The following is a 20,043-nucleotide window of genomic DNA, read 5'->3' on the forward strand; positions in this document are numbered from 1 at the left end:
TGTTTTTTAATGGAGCTTGTGCGATTTTCGTCAGCCGTTGACCGTTTAATGGGGGCGAGCTGTACGTGGCTTGTCCAAACCATGGACTACTGAAGCCGTGAAGTGAAAGTACATTATGTATAGCAGACAATTGCTATAGTCGAAATTTATGTGATGTCCGTGTGTTTGCATACACATAATTTCAATAAAAATGTGTTTAATTGCCTGCGTGATTGATGGGTTTCAAATGTGGTAAATATATTTATTTAAATATCTCAGCAGATCTGCCGAGTCATGTTATGCAAAGTTTTGGGAGTATCTGATTACGGCACAGAAAACCAGGGAAATCAACTCACGAATTGAAAGTCACTTAGCTCTAATTAAATGCAATTATAAATGGGTTTTCTCACTTCCAAGTAAAATCTGTATGCATATACTATATGGAAATGGAGAGGGTAGAATGTATGTATAAGGCTTAAGGAGGCGTAACTGAATTCATATTATGAATATATTCATGAATAAGATTATGTGCCGAAGCGATAGAGCCAGATCGAACTGATCCGATTGCCTTCAGCTAGAGGCTGCAAATTTATATATATATATATATGTATATATCTCTATAATACTATACTATAACATACTTAAGTGACTTATGTTTACCATTTATACCCAATATATATAGAAGAAATCTAGACAGATTAAAAACAGCAGCTCTGCACGGAATTCAGGGTATCTGCTAGTCGGGCACACCCGACCAGAGCACTCTTACTTGTTTTCCTTTATTCGTTTTCATTTACATTTGTAAAGACTAGAACCACTCGCTGTTGATTTCGAACGAAGTCAACTTTAAATGAACATAAATAATATATTTAATAAAAATCTTTAACTAAAATTAAATTTCTTTTCTCTTTTTTATTGACTATTGCGCATCTGGGAGGCTGACAAAAATGTTTGAGAACAATTAAGCTCAGCTAAGAGTGAGTTAATTTTGTTGTTGTTTAAATTTATAATAATATTTAGATCAGCTCCTTTGAATTTCTGTACCGATTCGTAATATATATTAGGGATATTCCTTTTGTTAGTTTCTTCTTTTGTCGTTGTTTTTTTCTTTGGTTTTTTTATAAATTATTTTTAAATAAGTTAAACAGAATTTCATAAAAATCCGCTAAATTGGTTAAGTAACGCTTAACTAACAACTGTTGTTTGTATGTTTGTTGTTAATGTTGTTGTCGCCTGTTGCTGTTGTTGTTGTTGTTGTCGACTGTTGCTGCTGCTGTTGTTGTTGCTATTGCTGTTGCTCTAGTAGTCAGTGGCACCAATAACGCTGTACATCAGACGATTAAACGAGCCACTCTGGCGTATGTTTTCATCGTGTGTGTTTACCACCTGTTAAGGAGAAAACATATGTTAAGCATTTAACATAAGCTGTTAACTGTCGATTCTGTTACTTACATTGTACGGCGGCCGGGATACTGGCGCTGATACTGGTTTCTGTAAAGGCATTTGTAAAGCATGTAGAAAACAACAGAAGAATATAACATTTGCTTACTCAATATAGATAAATAAATAGTTAAATGCATTTTATCTTTAAATGTTATGGTCGTGCTTTCTGTTAGTTTGTCCGTTATGTTATGCCAAAAATAAGAAGCTAATAGTGACTCGGAAGAATATACACAGAGATGTGATTAATGATGATGCTGACTTAAGACTTGCAGATTCCATGACAAGTTATCCAAAATCAAAATAGAATAATGTTAGTATTTGGCTTCCGTTAGTTAACATTGCATTGCCTAACAGTACATTAAACACACGAGCGCCGCTTAACATTCTGCTAGGCATACGAGTATAGCGTTGGACAGAGGACACACATAGAGGACAACAGAAAGAAAAAATGCTGTGACTGCACTAAAAACGAAATTTTGATTTGACTGTACGTGAGACGGCGAGATACATTAAGAGATAATAGAAAATAGAGATAGACAGATATTCAATGAACTGGACAATCGAGTAGTATTCATATATATCTCGTCTAATACACAGATATATAAGTTCTTTGAGCTGAGCACAATTTCGATTTGATTGGCGCGATCTTACCTTTCCCGGAACCAATCTATTCGGCTGATAGACCTTTGTCTGCACAGGTATGGTTACTTCCTGTGGCGAGGATTGGCCATAGCTGCTGTAGCCGCCCTCCTCTTGAATGGCTCTGTAGGTGTCGCTATTCCTTGGATCGTAAACAACAGTTTTCTTATAACTGTTACGGCGATTCGATTTATCGATTTATCGAGTTTTCATTTTGATCGATTTTTGTTTGGTTTGTTTATTGAGATCGTTGAAAGCGCCATTTTGTGGTAAATATTATATGTCAAAATATTTAAGGTTATGCAATTTTTAGAATATTTTAACGTTGTCATTTATTTTTGTTAAGTTCATATATATATATACATGTGTATATATATGTATGAATTTGTTTAGAGGTTTTTGTTTTTGTACATCGGTTGAGTAGCGTGAGACAGAGTAGTGAGAGAATAGAAAGAGAAAACAGGATGTGCACAAAATACGTTAGAATTATTTTTGTTTTTTTGTGATTTTTAATTCTTTTTTAGTTATTTTCTAATCAAATAGGCGTTGTCTTAAAACTCGACACTTTCTCAAATAACTTTAATTAATAATTAAAGAAAAATTCAACAAATCTCTTACAACTAATTATTAAAAGTAAATTGTTTAACAGAACTGCATAACAAAAAGTTGAAAATTAATAAAAAAAAATTAGGAAGAGGATAGTATATAGTAAATATTAATTGTAGGATTCGTGTTAGTCAGGTACTACTGTTAATACTTAGTGGGCACTTAGGAACTCGTTGTGTGTTGTCTTTGACACTTTTAGTTGGATAAATTCAGCAAACGTCTTTTTTAGGAACTTTTGTTTGGGGGTTTTTTGTGTTTTGTTCGGTTTGGGGTTGGGGACGGTTCTTGGACTTGAGGCTTGGGGCTTGGGGTATGTCATTGCTCTAGTAAAAATTGTTGCTAATTTTGTCATTAATATCAAAAAACAATTTATATTGTTCATAATTATTTTTGTTGATAGAGCTGCTGCAGTTGCTGTTGCCGCTGTTGACGTTGTTGCTCAGCAAGTTGATCTTTTTGCTTTTGTTGCTCCAGTATTTTACGTTTTTGTTCCAGGAAAGATAGATCGATGAAAATTCTAACATTAATCGTGCAGCTAAGTTCTAAGTTTGGTTATATATATTGACTAGAGTATTGTGTTTTGTAGGTATAAAATATAATTATTTATATAAACAGATTGGTTTTGTTAGGCAACTTATCCAATTAGAACATTTGATCAATTCTTATTAAAAATAATTATGTCTATCATATTTACAGCATCTCTCCTAATTGCCTTTTACCTTTCATAATTGCGCCTCAAATGCCACTCTAAAAGATATTCGGTCAAAGATCAACAAGGAAAAGGGTTGAGGAACTTTAAACTCTGACTTCGAGAGGTTTTCGGTTTTTTTTTGGGAGCATGTTGAAATTGTTGTCTCCAGATTTGAGTTTTTAATTGCGTTAGGAAGAGGAATCGAACACTCAGACTCATACGAGTAACATATAGACAGCACATGCACTCATGTCCTTGGATCTAGTTGTGTGTATATATAGGACATATATGTACGTATGTATGTATATGTGATATGGGATTAGGACTATACACGTGTTGCAGATTGTTGTGTCTGGGTGTACAACGAATCGGTTAATTTTTCATTGGCAGGCAGTATAATTTGCGAATATATATGATACAGTAGTACAGCAATACGGTGTACATGTGGAAACATTTTGGAACATTTGTAAAATTTGTGTACGTAGCAAACATTCAAGTTTCCAATTAAGCCTAAGAATCAAGTTTCTAGAAGACCGAATGCTTGGCCTCTTTTTGTTTACGATCTTCAAGTAATGCAAATCAATCAATCAATCCATTAAAAAAATGTATATATATAGGTATATATAGGTGATTATATATATCAGGCTGTGCTCAAAATATGTTTACTTTTACCCGTCAAGTTTTGTTGGCAAAGGACGATGCAAAGGACTTTCCTTCAAGCGATTGCTATCGCTTGTGGCAAAGCTACAACAATATACATAGAATATATTTATAGATATATGTATGTGGTGTATATATAGAGCATATATGTATGTGTGTATATATAGAAACATTGAGCAAGTAGTAGACATACAACATCTATAGACTCCCTGGTCGCATGGGTCTTTTATGTGTGTGTGTCTCATTGTGGTTTTAGTAAATTTATATTTCGTTTATATTTTTTTTGGTTTTTTGGCTTGTATAATTAATGGATTAGGTCTTAACTAGGAATCAATCGGCACGGACTTTCGACTAATTAAAATAATAGCTCTATATATGTATATTAGTTGAAAGCTTACTAGGCGCATCTTTAGAGCTGCATACAAATTGTTGACAAAAAACTACGCAAATCAAAGTATTTTATTCAAATTTGTTTTCAAAAAAATATCTCAATTTGTTGGTTGTTAACAGAATTTCAAAAAATTTGTTGGTTAGTGTATTTGTCTTTTGTAAGCATTTGATATTGTCAGTTGAGTAGCTTTAAAGAGGTATCCAAGTGGGTGGTAAACTTACGGAACTGTTGTTCTGATGGTGTCCTCAATGTTGTTGTTTGAGTAAAGACCAATTGGCGAGTTGAATTGCTTGTGGAAAACCTAAAAGAAAATGATTAATAAAAATCCGAATTTTTTTAGCTAAACGCTCGATTTTCTTTGCTTACTCTGCCAGAGTCGGCATCCTGACCAACAACCTTGTGCAACATGGTATCGGCAACGCGTTGCTTCATGATACTGTCATGGTAGTCGTGTCCGGGATGGGCGCGCACAGCTGGATTTGGATAGTGTCTCAGATATGAGTCTGTTGTGGGCGCATCCTTTTTCACTTTGGCACCGGGCAGCACCAGTGGAGTTGTTCGGTATGGCTATAGGAACGTACATAAAAAAGAATAGGGGATTTGTGGTTAAATTTATTGCTTTGTTTATTCCAAACAGTGTGCAAACATTTGCCAATGGCTTACAAACTAGTGCAATCTAAATAAATAACAAAATACTATGTGCAAAGTCCGTTGTGGCAGCTTCCAAATGTATCGAAAACAATTTCGTTTTGCTTTATTTCACAGACAGCTAAACAATTTCAGTGTATTTAGCATGTGTGTGTGAGATTTCTGTATAAACTTTATTTACCAAAATTCCATTTTATGTATGAGAGTGTGATCGCGTCTGTCTATACACATATATTTTAAAAATATCTTAGCGTTGCGAGGCGAGACTAATATTTATAGGTGCTTACGTAAGCCTTTTCGCCTTCGTCCAGCAACATTTTCATTTTTCTGCTGGCTGTTTTATTTTTGAAAATCAACGGTCACACGCAGTCGCACAAGCGCGTAAGTAATTTAATATTCATGGCGACAAAATTCAAATTTGTGCGCCAATTATCGAATGCAACGCTTCGTGCAGTGCTGTAAAGTGTTGTTAAGTGCTTTACAGCGCTGCCAGACTGCGGCATAGGCAGCTGATCGTGGGGCGCAGCTGAGGTGCGTTTCGCGCCTTTTGCTTACTTTTGCTTTGTCCCACGTTACTGAAAACTTAAACCAAGCTTAAATTTGAATTAAGACTAATTGCATAATAAGTGAACAATTTTATCACCTAACTTAACAAAGCTTAATAAATGGCTGCCGTACGCCGCTCCACGCGTTTGAGCAGCATAAGCAAGTCTGCAGCCGCATCAGCTGCGACGGTAGCGCTGCCTCAGTTGTCGCTGCCCGTAACGCCACGACGCTCAGAAATTTGGCGCTTGAGGCAGACTAAACGAATCGAAGACAGCGACGACGAGGATCAGGATGATATCATTAGTGTAATTTCAGAAAATAACGAAAACAGCAATCTGTTAAATCAAATGGACAAAGCGGGCAAACGAAAAACGGCCACTGCGGCAAAAATCAAAGAAGAGCATCTAAAGACGCCACGCAGCAGCAAGAAAACAACGACAAAAACTTCGGTTGCAGCTTTGACCAGCAGATCAAAACGCATTGAGTCTAATATACATGCTAAAAGACTGACTGATGGCAACCACAGTAGCAGCAGCGAGGAGGAAGAGAAGGATGACGTAGCACATGTGTCACCGCCTAAGCAGCGCAAGATGCATCCGCTGCCACAGCACTTGATCAGTCCATCGCGACTGCTGGATAGACTGAGCATAGATGAACGGGTAGAAGAGGTGGAGGGGGAAGAACCACGTAAGACTGAAACGGAGACCAAAGGGACAGAGAAGGCAAAGCCCTCACCGCCACGCAACAAATATCAAAATGCACGTCGGGTTCTAAACAGCGCCGAGACGCTGCATCTGCCTGGAAGGGAGCCACAGCTGCAGGAGTTGCGCGAATTCTTCACCACGCACTTGGAGTCGAACACGTCGGGCAGTCTGTATGTGTCCGGACAACCAGGCACAGGCAAGACAGCCTGTCTCTCGCTACTTTTGAGAGCGCCAGAATTTTCCCAGCGATTGCAACGTGTCTACATCAACTGTACGAGTATTGCTAGCGTGGGCGCTGTCTATAAGAAGCTGTGCACTGAGCTGCAGCTGAAGCCAGCGGGGCGCACAGAGCGAGACCATCTGGCGGCTATCCAACGTCATCTGCGAACAGCTAAACGTATGCTGCTGTTGGTGCTGGATGAGATCGATCAGCTGTGCACATCACGGCAGGAGGTTTTGTATACGATCTTCGAGTGGCCCGCTTTGCCAGGCGCTCGTATCTTGCTCGTTGGCATTGCCAACAGCTTGGATCTCACAGATCGCGCGCTGATGCGATTGAATGCTCGCTGCGAACTCAAACCAAGACTGATGCACTTTCCACCCTATACCAAACCACAGATTGTAGAAATATTTAAATCCCGTCTAGCTGAAGCGCAAGTCTTGGATGTCTTTCCACCTGTTACGCTACAGCTGCTCGCGGCCAAGGTGAGCGCTATTAGCGGTGATGTGAGACGCGCCCTAGACATTGGTCGACGTGTTGTAGAAATTGCCGAGCAACAGAAGCGTGCAGGCGACAAGGAGTTCAACATGAAGGCGCTGGAGCTGGAGGGTCACAGCACAGAGGCTGAAGGTAAATAATACTAAGAGAAATCTATGCAACAGCTAAAATCATATATTCTGTTTACAGACACCCTCAAGCCCGTACAGGTTAGCCAAGTGGCTGCGGTGCTTAACAAGGTTTATGGGGCGTCACAGAATCTAGAGGAGGATATCGAAGCAGCGTTTCCACTGCAACAAAAGCTAATGCTCTGCTCTCTCGTGCTAATGCTGCGCAATGAGCGCAACAAAGACATCAGCATGGGACGCCTGCATGAGGTGTATAGAAGAGTGTGTGCCAAGCGGAATATACTCGCACTCGATCAGGCAGAGTTTGCGGGCACTGTGGATCTGGTGGAGACAAGAGGCATTCTGCGTATTATGCGCAAGAAGGAACCACGTCTCAGCAAAGTCGTGCTGCAGTGGGATGAGGAGGAGGTGCATGCAGCACTGAGTGACAAGCAGTTGATTGCTTCCATCTTAAGCGACACCGCCTGCCTGGGCAAGTGACGGATCATGATCTTCATCATAATAGATTACCTTTACAGAAATTAGCTTTTAGCCCGTTTCGCTTCCGTTTTCGTTTAATTGCGCATTTCTCACAATTTATTCATTCACCTTGGCCATAAGAACGAATCGAACAATTTTTGAGGCATATATAAAAATAAATTAGATTTTTTTTTCATGCTAAATTTAAAATTTGTTGCTAGCGCAAGCACGAAATATATTTCGAAATATACATCTGAGGGTCACTTTCGAATATTTTTAATTGAAATTATGATTTGTACAAATTTAAGTCAAAACTTTTTTATATAAAATCCATACAAAATTTTGACAAACGCTCACACATCGATTGCAAATAGCTTTTAAGAAAATAGTGTTAAATTTTAAAAATAAATTAGTTTCGCAATATATATTTACATGCATATTTGTATATATATCTATTTTATGCTATCAAACAATGTTTAGCAACAATTGTTCACTTTCGCTGCGCATTTATTTGACATTATTTGAGCCAATGCCAAAAATCAAGTCTAATTTTCTTTTGTTTTGGGCATTAAACTAATTATCGCCCATGCTGTTTGCTATATAGTCATTTTTAGATTAATTTCATTTCGAATAATTTTGTTTATTATTCTCGCTCGTTTTTCTATTCATTTTTTTTTGTTCATCTAAAAATATCTACCCAGTTGGTTTGAATTACATTCGAGAAAGAGCTATGAAAAATATGTTTCAGCAAAAATGTTAAATTTGCTTTTGTTGCTTTCAACGCACAAATATGCTTAAATAATAAGCTAAATGGTGGGTGTATACATAGAAGAAGCAGATCAAAGAGCGCGAGAGCGCAGATCGTATAGATATATATTTATATATATATATATATATATATATATATATATATATATATATATATATATATTAGTATGAGCACATTTGTTGGAAAACTTTAGAAATAATTGAAAAACGTTTTCCAACTGTTGCTTTCGTTGACATTTGTATTTGAACTTGAATTCCATTATACAATTTTTGTTTTCTGACAGTAAAGGTGACGTCTTTCATGTGAGCAAATGTTGCGAGCACTGAACTTAAATGTAGATTTTTGGTAATAATTAAGTAATATAATTTCTCTTTCAATTAAAGCTTAGAAATGTTTTTGAAAATGATCAAAAATTATTTTCAGCATTATTTTTAATTATTTTTTTTGGACAATCATAAAACTTGTTTTGGCTTTTCTTAATTTTTTAGAAAATTTTTTCAAATTCTGAAAATTCTAAAAAAAATATTTGTTATCTTTCAATTGCAGCTCGTTAAGGTTAACACACTTTTCAATAATTAAAAAAATTTCTGCTATCTCTCACTTTTCTATTCGAGTATTCGTATTGCTTACTTGATATTGAATGCATTCATTGAGGTCTGGCTGCTCCTTGTAGTAGACGGGTGATCCATTTTTGAACTGAACGTACTCCATTTTAATTTGTGTGTGTTTTTTGTGGTTTTTGGGTATTTGAACTTAAACTCCTTTGTTTTATATGAGCAAAAATTTAGAATAGAATAAAAACGTGAAAAATTACTGAAAAACTCTTACGTAACGTTAAAAAGCAATTGCTAAATAACACAATTAAGTTTTCTATGGAAATTATTGTTTATTTATTTATTTTTTTTTATTTTCTTTTTTTCTTTGTTGAATTGGTAAAACTTGCTTTTGTGGCACGTTTAAATTAACGCTGCTTCCTCTTCTTCTACTTCTTATTCTTCTTCACCACTTTTGCGGAGATCGCTTCACTAGGCCTAGGATGGATCTTGTATCTAGTTGTTTATTTTTCAATATTCCGAACGCAACTGATTTGAAAATTTTCAAATGCTGGCGAATTATTGCTATTTCGACTGCGCGGAATTCCAATCCATCTATATAGAGTCTCTATATATGAGTTGTAGCTGTCTGTGTGTCGGTGTGTGTGTGTGTGTTTATGTGTGTTTGGTCATATAAAACAACCAGAGTGCGAGTGCTGACGGTCAGAGGCCGTTCAAACCCACGCATACCACCGCACCACCAACACAGATTGCCACATCCTCTCACTCACTCACTCACTCACACACTCTCTCTCAATTTGTTAAAGATACATATTCTTACGCTAAATGTTTCTGTGCAAATAGATTATTCACCGAGCGTAATATCTAAATACAACAACAACTTACATATAAACTTGGACTTGGATGAGCTTTTTCAAAATCGCCCACGCGCCGAAAGAAAAAACCCCTCCCCGACATCTCCCTATAACGACACATTTATGTATATATATAGTATATACATACATATGTGCTGTCAGTTTGTTTGTCCTGCCTATTCACAAAACAAAATTATATATCATCTATATAATTTAATTGACGATTTTTGGAGCAATTTCTTTTTTCGAAACGAGGTTATTGTTTTCATCGTAAAATTTAAATAATTCCACAAAAATGTTGCTAAATGGCACAATATTGATGTGTTTCAGTTTATTTGAAATGTTCTATAGACTTTCGATATTTATAGATTTATCATTGACATTTTCTACTGCAACTAATTGATGTCAGAGAATCTATTGGCACTGGACTGCTCATGGGGCAGGTGTAATTAACCTTCATTAGGCTTGAGGCGGCGTCAAAGAACTTTCAAATTTCAAGGAGCTCATAATTTACATGAAATTATGTTTGTTTTTTCTTCTTCCAAAGCCCAAGGTTGTTTGCTTAACATTAGGTATTTTTACAAAAAAACAGTCTGAGTGGGTTGATCAAAAAGTTTTTTAGAAGAAGAGTAACAAACTGATCTTGGCAGCTATTTATATATATATATGACAAGTTTTTTTAAGAAAATATATTTATCTGAAAACCTTCTATTTTTAATTTCACTACAGAATTTATTTTACAAAAATATTTTTGACGAGAAATCATAAAAAAAAGACGTGCACCTTGATTTAAATTTATGTTACATTGACAAACAATATGGCAACCTTGGCAGGTGGCAACACTCGCCGGTGAGGTGGGCTGGGCGAAACACTTTCATTGGCATTGCCTGAAGAATATCACAAGGTAGCATCCGACAGCAGGCAATGCACATTCCCACATAGTCTGATATACTTGGCACATCTTTGATTCATATACATAAGTACTATATATACACAGATATATATTTAAGTATAATTACGCTGCTCACCTGCCTGCAGCTGAGTGAAAATGTTCGAATTAATGTTTTGGCTTATTTGCGCCGTTGTTATTTTCATTTTTCTCATAAAAAAGGGCGTTCGTTCGTTTTTTGTTTTGTTTATTTTGTTGCCAATTTTTCCACCTGCAGACTGCGTCACAAGACTTTCCTGTTTAGCGTACACATTTTCGCAGCTAATACTTGAATGTATATATATCTATTTTGGCTATATTTAGACTGTGTAAACAGTCAAACCTTGACCACAAAATGTCTATCCTCTGATGTCAGCAGATGGCAGGCGGATTTTTACAAAATTCATATCTATTTCATAACAAAAACCATTGCCTACTTCAAGGCGTCATATTTCAAGTGCCAAGCTTTTTTCATAGCATACTTTTAAGCGCAAAATAATATAAATGGCTGCCGAATATGGCAGATATTCATGTAAATTGTAAAGGAAATAGTATTGATATTTTTCACAGCATACTTCTGTGCAACAAATAAATCAAGCATTTCCCAAATATGAAAGAGGTAAAGGCATCGCTATTTTTAAGAAGTAAACAAGTGAGTAAAGCGGAAATAGTATTGATATTTTGAAAAATAAACAATTTAGTAAAAGCAAACAATTTTATATAGAACTTTATATGTGGAAGCGGAAGTGTTAATTGTAGCCTGCCCTCTGCGCTGCGCCACTCACCTGATTAACAATGAGCGCTTGCTCCTCGGCGACATCCTGTTGATGATCACGTGTTGCCTTTGGAGCAAACACACTTGCGGGTGTCACATAGCCACCCGAGGCATTTAGCTGCGGAAATACCGTTTGTGGCAAGGTATCTACGGGCAGCTGCAGCGCACGCTCGAAGTGACTGGGTCCGGGTAGGAAGGGCGATGGACCGCGATGCGGATGCTGCGATAATTCCGGACTGGCTGCCGGTAACTTTGAACTGCTACCAGAACCAGCTTCTTGATTGACGCCCTGCGTATAGGCAATAGTGTTGTCCCTGCAATAGTTGCCAATCAATTAAATAGGTCTGAATATTCAGAGAAATGTCATCAACTCACCTGTGCACCACTAAACGTATCTCGTTGCCAGCTCCGCGAAACAGCTGCTGGGCATCGGCGTGACTCAAGTCGCGTGCATCATACTCGCCAATCTTGGCTATAATATCGCCACGCAGCAGCTCCCCATACGATGGGCTACCCACTTGCACCTGTGGGCGAAGATTAAACGCATGAGATGCTTGTTAAGGCATTTGAACAGACCTACGACGCCCTTGACATAGATGCACATGCATCATTTTTATGACAGGGGCCTTTTCTATTCCCCGCATCCCTTCCCATTCATTGCATTGTTTACATGCGTCGTCTTCTATTTGCTGTGCCTCAATTAGTTTTACTGGCGTCTCACAATATGCAAATCGTTGGCAGCGTTGCCATTGCAACATTCTCCTAGCGCTCAAGTGTGAGTGCGTGCCAGTTTTCCTATTAATACCCTACAATTGCAAAAAGGGTTAAAGGGCGTACTAGGTAGAGTAGCAAGCTGAATAAGCTTCTTTGTGAATTTATTTTAACATTTGCTCAGGCGAAGAGTTCTGAGAAATTACGAGTTGGCATCTAGGAGAGAGATTTCTTTGTGTGTTGCTGCAGAGTATTTGACAGTCGTTCAGTGCCATCTCTCGGTACCTTTACTGTTTTGATTTGTTGTTGTGGTTTGTTTTGTCACTAAGTAGTGCAGAACCCAAAGGCCAAAACAGTTTGGCAACGATAATGGACAGTTCTCTGCCGCGCCGCTGTGTGCAACAATTGTGATGAATGGGCCGTTGAGGCGACATTCAACCACAAAGCGACAGGCGAGAAGCGAACAGAGAAGACGAGAAGCCAGAGGAGAATCATTGCCAGCTCTTCAGTTCTTCAGCTGCTGCTGCTCTAGTTACATAACGTCTATTCCACACTCTTCACATTACCCTGGTGATGATTAACGGCGTATCCAAATCGTTGCCACCAACCAAACGTATGCCCCAGGGCGTTGCCTGGCCATCGCGCTGGAGCTGCACAGCAAACTCATGAAGCTTGGGACTCATGTTAGACTCCGATATTAATTGAAATTGAAAAAAACTACGTTTCCACAGTAGCAGCTCAATTGAGCATAGTTAGAGACAAATCGCGTTCTTCACACTTGATGCGCGAATTTTTTATTGTTTGTATTGGCTCAAAGTGCTCAGCCCGAGGCGGAGGTAGCGCGTGCAGCGCGATTTCTTAGCGTATTATTCGATCGCAATGCTGCTCAAGTACTAATTTTAAAATACAATTTGTATTCCTTTTTGCAGCGATGGCAACGAATGATCGTGGTATACTACGAATACATTGCGCTACAATCATGTAGTCAGCAGCTGAGAAACATGAACTCAATCCAAATGCCAATAATTTTCATCATGCTCTACAATCAAGAGCATTTCAGTTCGCCCACAGATATTGCCAGCAATTCAAATATTATTGAGAAATTTCATATTTGTTTCGAGCAGCATGTATTCCAGCTAAAGCAATCAACGTTCTCTAATCGACTCTTTCATCCAGGTTGCATAGGCAAACTGACCCTGAAAATCGATGCCACATGTCATCGTCTAGGCGCACACAACATGATTATCATTTAAAGATGATGACGAACATTGGGCATATGTTTTGCTGGCTTTTTTTCAAATTTTTTATTATTTTGTTTCTTAGCGTCTAGTTTGCAGCCAAGCAAATGAGAGGCTGTAATTAAATTTATTTACTTCAAATAGCGGCACTAGCAACAATAACAGTCGCTCATTCGAAATAAACAAATCAAAATGTTGGCGGCATTAGTCAATGAAGCGTTCAACGCGTCGTATGCGCAACATGCACAGAAGATCTTGGCCCTTTCCAGAATAGAACCATCTACGATATATAACTCTGAGCAGGCCAAGTTGAAATGGTAGGGCATTTATATACATATATACAGCGATATAACGCTGAAAAGATATTCAAACAAAAATTTCGTTGCCTTTGTTTTTGGCATCGCCGTTTTTACTTCTTACAACGGAAAAGACGGAATTTTTTTTTGCTTCCCGTCGTTTTTCGTATTATACATATAGCGTATATATGGACTGGCATTTATTTTTGCAACCTATTTATTTGATTTGGTCTGCTTTCATTTTAGCTGCAAGTTCTGAAATGTTTTTACTATTTACAGCTTGAATTTCTTGAAATTCTTTGATTGATTTGTATAGAATATGCAGACCAAGAGACAAAAGCCTAATCAATTTCGCAATTGTCCACTCAAAACAGTGATTAGCAAACATCATAAATTGTTCGATTCTTGTCAGTCAATGCATAAACATTAAATTCCAAAAATTGTTTGAATTTTGGCAACCGCAACTAAAAGCATTTGCGTCAATTTTACGCTTCATGCATAAATTTTTAAAATATATGTATAGACATGCAGTTTGGGAATATCGAGAGTTATATGTTGTTTTATTAAAGAAAAACTGCATCAGTGGCTAATTAATTAAATTTGGCCGAGTTATTTACGAGCCGCCAAGTGCAAAATGCTATTGAACTGATTTCTGATGCGCTGACCGAGAGGGTATTGGGGCCAAAGCAGCGACGATTGACAAGCCATATGCCATATGCCAAATGCAGAGCATAGACAGAGTAGGGGTGTTAGGGGCGGGTGGCGTCACTTACCCCATTATATAGCTCATCGGCGAAATGGACACGCTTCTTGTGGCCGCTGCTGCTGCGACGGCGCAAGGTGGAAATTGGCAATGTGGTCGTTGGTTTAGACACTATCTCATACCCGTTGTAACTGGGCACCTTCCAAAAAGCCGGTCGAACGTATGACGATCTGTTGGTCGTCATTGCTGGCCAACGACTAGCGTAAACAAATGGAATGTGCCACAAAAACCATATAAACAATTTAGAATTGCTCTCGCTCTTCTATTATACGGCCATACGTCTGCTCACGCCAGCGCGTATATGTAATATAAACGGCCCAAGCAAACAAAAAAATCAGAACAAACTATCGTTCGCATAATGAGTGCAAAACAACATGTTAATTATACAAATCGGCTGAACTGGTGAAGAGTAACAAGTGCAATTGATTTAATGAAAGAATTATTCAAAATAACAGCAGGTTTATACATTTTAAATTTCGCGCGCAGGCAACTTCACGTGAGTTCAAAATTGCGTGCAGCCAACTTCATGCCACCATTCAACAGCGTTGCCACACAGAGAAAACTGTTGATTCATTAAGTAGCGTACTGCACATGCAGTTGTACATCCCTGCTATTATTTATTCCAAATAATAACAAAGCAATTGGATAAACTGACAAAAGTCACTCACCTCTTTATGGAGAGAATAAGGACTTGCAAACAGCATGGCAATTTTTAAAGCACGGTTTGTAGCTGTGATACTTAATTTAAAGAGGCTTGATAAAATGAATGTCTTGCTCAATTTACACAGCGTAAAGGAATTCGAGGATATTTTTGCACAAGATGTCATTGAGATCAAACAGCTGCGCCAGCACACGTTTAATGGTTACTACAAAGTAGGTAGATATTGGAACTACAATTACTAACACACATATCCACAGGTGTCCCCGATGTGCTCAGTTTTCGAGCGCTGAGCTGGAAGATGTTGTTAGGGTATCTAGGGCCCAGGCGTAGCAACTGGTCGACAACGCTGACGCAGAAACGTGCGCTCTATAAACAGTTCATTATGGAGCTTGTGCTTCCACCTGGTCATACGCGTAATGGCGGAGCTGACAGCGATGATGATGATGATGAATCAAGGGGCGTTGGCCTAAAAGATCATCCGCTCAGCGAGGGACCGGAAAGCGCTTGGAATACGTTTTTCAACGATAACGAATTTTTGCTACAAATTGATAAAGATGTGAGACGATTATGCCCAGACATATCGTTTTTCCAGCAGCCTACAGAGTATCCATGCGAAATTGTGGTCCACAGCAAAGGGGAGCAAGGCCGAAGGTTACACGAACGAGTTGTACCCTCCGTTTTAAGCTCGGCAAATGTGGAACGCAAAGGGCTGGGCGTGACCAAGGTGAGTCTGAATAGGATAAAGACGTTGTTGTTTATTATATGATTAAGAGCACAAGAAACGCATTCCATTATGCATTCCATGCGGAATTTAGCAGCAAGTAAGTTGATTGAACATTAAAAGATAAAAGACTAACAGAATTTTTATTTAACCAGATAAACTTGATTACAAAGCGCTCGGCGGAAAATTACGCCGCTATGGAAGAAGGTCAAGAAGCTCATTGGGAGGTTGTGCAACGAATATTATTTATTTATGCCAAACTGAATCCCGGACAGGGTTATGTACAAGGCATGAATGAGATAGTTGGACCTATATTATATGTTATGGCCTCTGATCCTGATCTCTCGAATCGCGCACATGCTGAGGCAGATTGTTTCTTTTGTTTTACTGCGTTGATGAGTGAGATTCGAGACTTTTTTATAAAAACGCTGGATGATGCTGAAGGTGGCATAAGGTGCATGATGTCTAGGCTATCGAATATGTTAAAAGCAAAAGATGTAAGCATCTACGATCATCTCAAGAGCCAAGAGTTGCATCCACAGTACTACAGCTTCCGATGGATCAATTTATTGCTCTCACAAGAATTTCCACTGCCTGATGTGTTACGTATATGGGACTCTATATTCTCGGATGAGAATCGCTTCGATTTTCTCATTAAAATATGCTGCTCGATGATATTGTAAGTCAGAATAGCAAATTCAAATGTAATTAATAATCTTCACTTTTCCACTATTCGTAGAATTCAAAGAGAGGCCATCCTAGAGAACGACTTCGCCTCGAATGTAAAGCTTCTGCAAAACTATCCACCCATTGATATTAATGTTGTTCTAACGCACGCCGTTTCGCTGGCGTAGCAGTCGCCGTACTCGAATTCGAATTTATGCCACAGCTTGCATTTTCTGTGCTATGACCAGATTGATCAATATTCCGACGAGCAATACGTAAAGCAATTCACAAATATATCAAGACGCACATCCTATATACTAATATTCTGTATTTATACACATGCTTTTGATAAAACATTTAATTTTATAAACCTAATTAAACCACTGAATTTAAACATATCTGTGTCCCAAATTAAAACTCAAAACTTAAGCCCGAGGTCTAGTCGTAAAAAACCTTCCACTTGAAAAACTGGAAAACTTCAATTGTGTTTGGTTCAAAATGTAACGCGTGCCTACTTGCTCATCTTTGGTGCAGTATCTTTGCAAATAGTCTGTGCGATAAATTCTATTAATGTGCGAGTTGGGCGACCAGCCATGCCTTTTCTCAAATACTCGAATTCCATACCGTCCGTTACCATCACATTTGTTGCGTCCTAGTTGGATAAAAGATCGAATAAATCTATGTATGCATGCTAACGAATATTAAGTTCACTTACGATATGCATCCATTGTCCGCAAGGCACAAATTCACGGAGGAAGGCAGCGGCTTTGCAGGGGCGACCACCACGACCAATACCATAATTCTGAACATCACTACGTCCACCAGAGCGTACAGTTTTACTATAATAGTTCCATAAGGGTAAGCGCCAGACGCGATCGCCAGTATGCATGCTGGCATGCTTAATTTGTTGCCATAAGATTTCAGAATTTGTAAATACACCACAAGCGGCCTCATCCAAGGCTTGGCGCATGTAACCCGAGCAAGTGCCAATGTCAATGATGCACTTTGGACAGAAGTTCTGGCCATAGAGCAATGCGTCAGCTAAGACCAAGACATCCTCATGGTCGGTACATTGAACTTCGATAGTCTTGCCATTCATCGATTTGACCATGTCACCGGGACGGAATGAATTGCAACCAATGACATTTTCACAAAGTGGAATGAGACCGCGAATGTTGACTGGCAAACGTAAACCCGCTACGGCACGGCAGGTGGCTACTACAACAGCTGCTCCTGTCATGTCGCCACGCATATGGTACAGTTCCTGACGTTCCTTAAGGCACAAGCCGCCTGCGTCAAAGGTCACACCCTGTCCTACAAGTACGATGGGACGCTCCTCTGCACAAGTGCCGTAGTAGCTCAGTTCGAGGAAGATGGGTGGTTCACAAGAAGCTTTGCCAACTGCCAGGAAGGCATGCATCGACTGGCTCTCGGCCCAGCCCTCTACCTTGACTTCCACATTAACACCCGACTTACACAGAACCTCGACAACATTTTGGGCGAATGCCGTTGGTGTCAGTAAATTGGAAGGCATTTCCTGAAGCTGTCGAGTTAGATTCTGTGCAGCAGCTTTCTGCAGTCCAATGCGCCAACCTTCAATGTCGCAAATCTCATCCTTGGTGGTGTACAGATCAATGGAAGGGATTGACATACGCCGTTTTGGATCACGCAGCTCCTGGTACACCCAAATGCCCAGTGCTGCTCCTTCGGCTGCAGACTCGGCATGACCACAGTTCTCGACTTCAATTCTGTCAGTATCCAGTTCAGCCAGGATCCGACAAGCATCAGCCACAGAACGACGGATAGCCTCCTTCTGCTCATCGAGCACCTCATAGGGGTTGTAACCCAAGCACTCTTTCCCCAGGCCAATGACAGCCACCGCCGAGTAGTAAGGCACACGCTCTGGTTCAATTGCGAAGAGCACACGCGTTTCTCCGCGCTTTGGCATGGGCCCCGACATGCGTAGCACCTCCAGCAATCGTCCATGTGTCTTCTGCACATTATACCGCCAGCCGGCCTGTGTTAGGATGCCGGCATCATTCTTGTCTTCCTCATCCGCATACACACCGATAATAAGACCTCTAGAGGGCGGGTCCGCACATATTTCCATCTGCTGAATTTGCAGCATCTGGTTTATCATCTGCGAGTAATTCCGCTTGATGACTGGTTTTGACAGACGAATCTGCATAACTCGAGAGACAAACCGCTGCGTTACACGAAACATTTCGATTTATTTTTACAGAAAAAAAAAACAAAACTTCTGAATACTTTTTGTAAAATCTACTGCTACTGTGAAGTCACAAAATATAAAGATTTTTCCGGAATAGATGAAATTGTTGCGTGTTCTGTCGCCAAAGAATTGAAAATAGGAATGAGTAAAATGAGTTAACAACGCGATCAAATAACACAAACTCAGTTGAACTGCTACTAGATCGAAATTTTGTTTCACAAATATGTAAGCACATGAAAATGCAGTAGTCGAGATATGTCCGACTACTAGATACCCTAAGCTCTGTGCCAAGCATAAACTATTCTTATATACCCCATCTCTGCCACGTAAGCCTTTCAATCTTACGTCACGCTTAGAGCGTATTCGTATTCAATTTTGGTTAAAGTCATATAAGGAATTAAAGATTCTGTGATGGTTTTTGCTATATTACTGAATCCTATACGGTATTAAAGATTCTGTGATGGTTTTATCTATATCCCCAATTTCTATAAGGAATTAAAGATTCCGTGAGGATTTTTTCTATACTAACGTACCAAAAGACGTGATTTTTCTAATAGAAATACTATCTAATAGAAATACTATTGAAAATCGCTCTAGAAACAATGGGTCTAGACGTTCTTAGATCAAACTGCGCTTAAAGTAACATATAATAAATGTTTATTAAAGACCCAATCTAAGGTTCAAACATCAATCAATTGAACTTATTTCCACTATTTGGCAACGGTAAACATTTCTTATTTAATATATCAAGTTATCGTTGCAGGCAACTCCATGGTATTAATAGAATATCCAATGGAAATCCAATAAATAAAAAGCAATAGGATTCTAGTTAATTAATTTTATAGACGATTCTAATTAATTAATTTTATAGAAGTCTAAAACATTAAATGAAGTGCACAAGATTTTAAGGAATTAAAGATTCTGTGATGGTTTTATCTGTATTTCGGATTCTTATACTAAATTAAAGATTCCGCGAGGATTTTTTCATTATTGGCGTACCAAAAGGCGAGATTTTTCTATTAAAATTATATTTTTTATTGTAAATCGCTGTAGAAACAATGGATCTAAGCCATTCCCATTAAAATCAATTAATGCTGCTTATCGAAGATCAATTTACACTTTAACAAAGCATCATATCGAGTTTCTAAATTGTCTATAGACCCTATCTACGGCTTAAACATCCATCGATTGAGCTTTTCTTTAACGGTAAACACGCTTCCCTTTAATAGATAAAGCATCGTAATGTATTAATTACCGACATCTAA

At 38.6% G+C, this 20,043-nt stretch overlaps 4 protein-coding genes across 13 annotated transcripts; 2 read left to right on the forward strand and 2 right to left on the reverse strand.

Moving 5' to 3' along the window:
- Positions 1-1,092: 1,092 nt before the first annotated feature.
- Positions 1,093-14,699, reverse strand: LOC111605204 (PDZ and LIM domain protein 2). Of its 10 annotated transcripts, none has more exons than XM_023323611.2 (9): positions 14,511-14,699; positions 11,868-12,016; positions 11,503-11,806; positions 4,776-4,976; positions 4,631-4,710; positions 4,031-4,102; positions 2,074-2,233; positions 1,432-1,470; positions 1,093-1,365 (listed from the first exon to the last, which is right to left on the reverse strand). In XM_023323611.2, exons 1-9 carry the CDS (start codon positions 14,682-14,684, stop codon positions 1,279-1,281), a joined length of 1,266 nt encoding a protein of 421 aa, XP_023179379.1. In that variant the 5' UTR covers positions 14,685-14,699; the 3' UTR covers positions 1,093-1,278. The 10 variants fall into 10 exon arrangements, with proteins under 10 accessions (XP_023179379.1, XP_023179380.1, XP_023179381.1 ...); XM_023323612.2 differs by lacking the exon at positions 14,511-14,699 and adding an exon at positions 12,770-13,111; XM_023323613.2 differs by lacking the exon at positions 4,031-4,102.
- Positions 5,547-7,862, forward strand: LOC111605202 (cell division control protein 6 homolog). The gene is made up of 2 exons (XM_023323610.2): positions 5,547-7,157; positions 7,215-7,862. The coding sequence occupies exons 1-2, from the start codon at positions 5,723-5,725 to the stop codon at positions 7,631-7,633; spliced, it is 1,854 nt and encodes a 617-aa protein (XP_023179378.2). The 5' UTR covers positions 5,547-5,722; the 3' UTR covers positions 7,634-7,862.
- Positions 14,700-15,073: 374 nt separating the features above from the next.
- On the forward strand, positions 15,074-16,782 carry LOC111605168 (TBC1 domain family member 13). The gene is made up of 5 exons (XM_023323556.2): positions 15,074-15,222; positions 15,289-15,362; positions 15,419-15,885; positions 16,038-16,561; positions 16,622-16,782. The coding sequence occupies exons 1-5, from the start codon at positions 15,203-15,205 to the stop codon at positions 16,734-16,736; spliced, it is 1,200 nt and encodes a 399-aa protein (XP_023179324.2). The 5' UTR covers positions 15,074-15,202; the 3' UTR covers positions 16,737-16,782.
- Positions 16,783-16,861: 79 nt separating this feature from the next.
- LOC111605166 (cytosol aminopeptidase) lies at positions 16,862-18,922 on the reverse strand. Its single transcript, XM_023323554.2, has 2 exons — positions 17,264-18,922; positions 16,862-17,200 (listed from the first exon to the last, which is right to left on the reverse strand). Exons 1-2 carry the CDS (start codon positions 18,770-18,772, stop codon positions 17,060-17,062), a joined length of 1,650 nt encoding a protein of 549 aa, XP_023179322.1. The 5' UTR covers positions 18,773-18,922; the 3' UTR covers positions 16,862-17,059.
- Between the last annotated feature and the right edge of the window lie 1,121 nt (positions 18,923-20,043).

Source organism: Drosophila hydei, unplaced genomic scaffold (genome assembly GCF_003285905.1).
Source record: "Drosophila hydei strain 15085-1641.00,03,60 unplaced genomic scaffold, DhydRS2 tig00008135-arrow-pilon, whole genome shotgun sequence".
Taxonomy (NCBI): domain Eukaryota; kingdom Metazoa; phylum Arthropoda; class Insecta; order Diptera; family Drosophilidae; genus Drosophila; species Drosophila hydei.

Bases quoted from the DNA above. Each gene is read 5' to 3' on its own strand.
- LOC111605166 (XM_023323554.2), bottom strand. From the start codon at position 18,772: ATGTTTCGTGTAACGCAGCGGTTTGTCTCTCGAGTTATGCAGATTCGT. The intron at 17,201-17,263 runs GTAAGTGAACTT...TTATCCAACTAG, and splicing joins GCGGACAATGGATGCATATC to GACGCAACAAATGTGATGGT.
- LOC111605168 (XM_023323556.2), top strand. From the start codon at position 15,203: ATGGCAATTTTTAAAGCACG. The intron at 15,223-15,288 runs GTTTGTAGCTGT...CAATTTACACAG, and splicing joins ATGGCAATTTTTAAAGCACG to CGTAAAGGAATTCGAGGATA. The intron at 16,562-16,621 runs GTAAGTCAGAAT...CACTATTCGTAG, and splicing joins ATATGCTGCTCGATGATATT to AATTCAAAGAGAGGCCATCC.
- LOC111605204 (XM_023323611.2), bottom strand. From the start codon at position 14,684: ATGACGACCAACAGATCGTCATACGTTCGACCGGCTTTTTGGAAGGTG. The intron at 4,977-11,502 runs GTGAGTGGCGCA...ACGTTCCTATAG, and splicing joins AAGCGCTCATTGTTAATCAG to CCATACCGAACAACTCCACT. The intron at 4,711-4,775 runs GTAAGCAAAGAA...ATTTTCTTTTAG, and splicing joins AGGATGCCGACTCTGGCAGA to GTTTTCCACAAGCAATTCAA.
- LOC111605202 (XM_023323610.2), top strand. From the start codon at position 5,723: ATGGCTGCCGTACGCCGCTCCACGCGTTTGAGCAGCATAAGCAAGTCT. The intron at 7,158-7,214 runs GTAAATAATACT...TTCTGTTTACAG, and splicing joins TCACAGCACAGAGGCTGAAG to ACACCCTCAAGCCCGTACAG.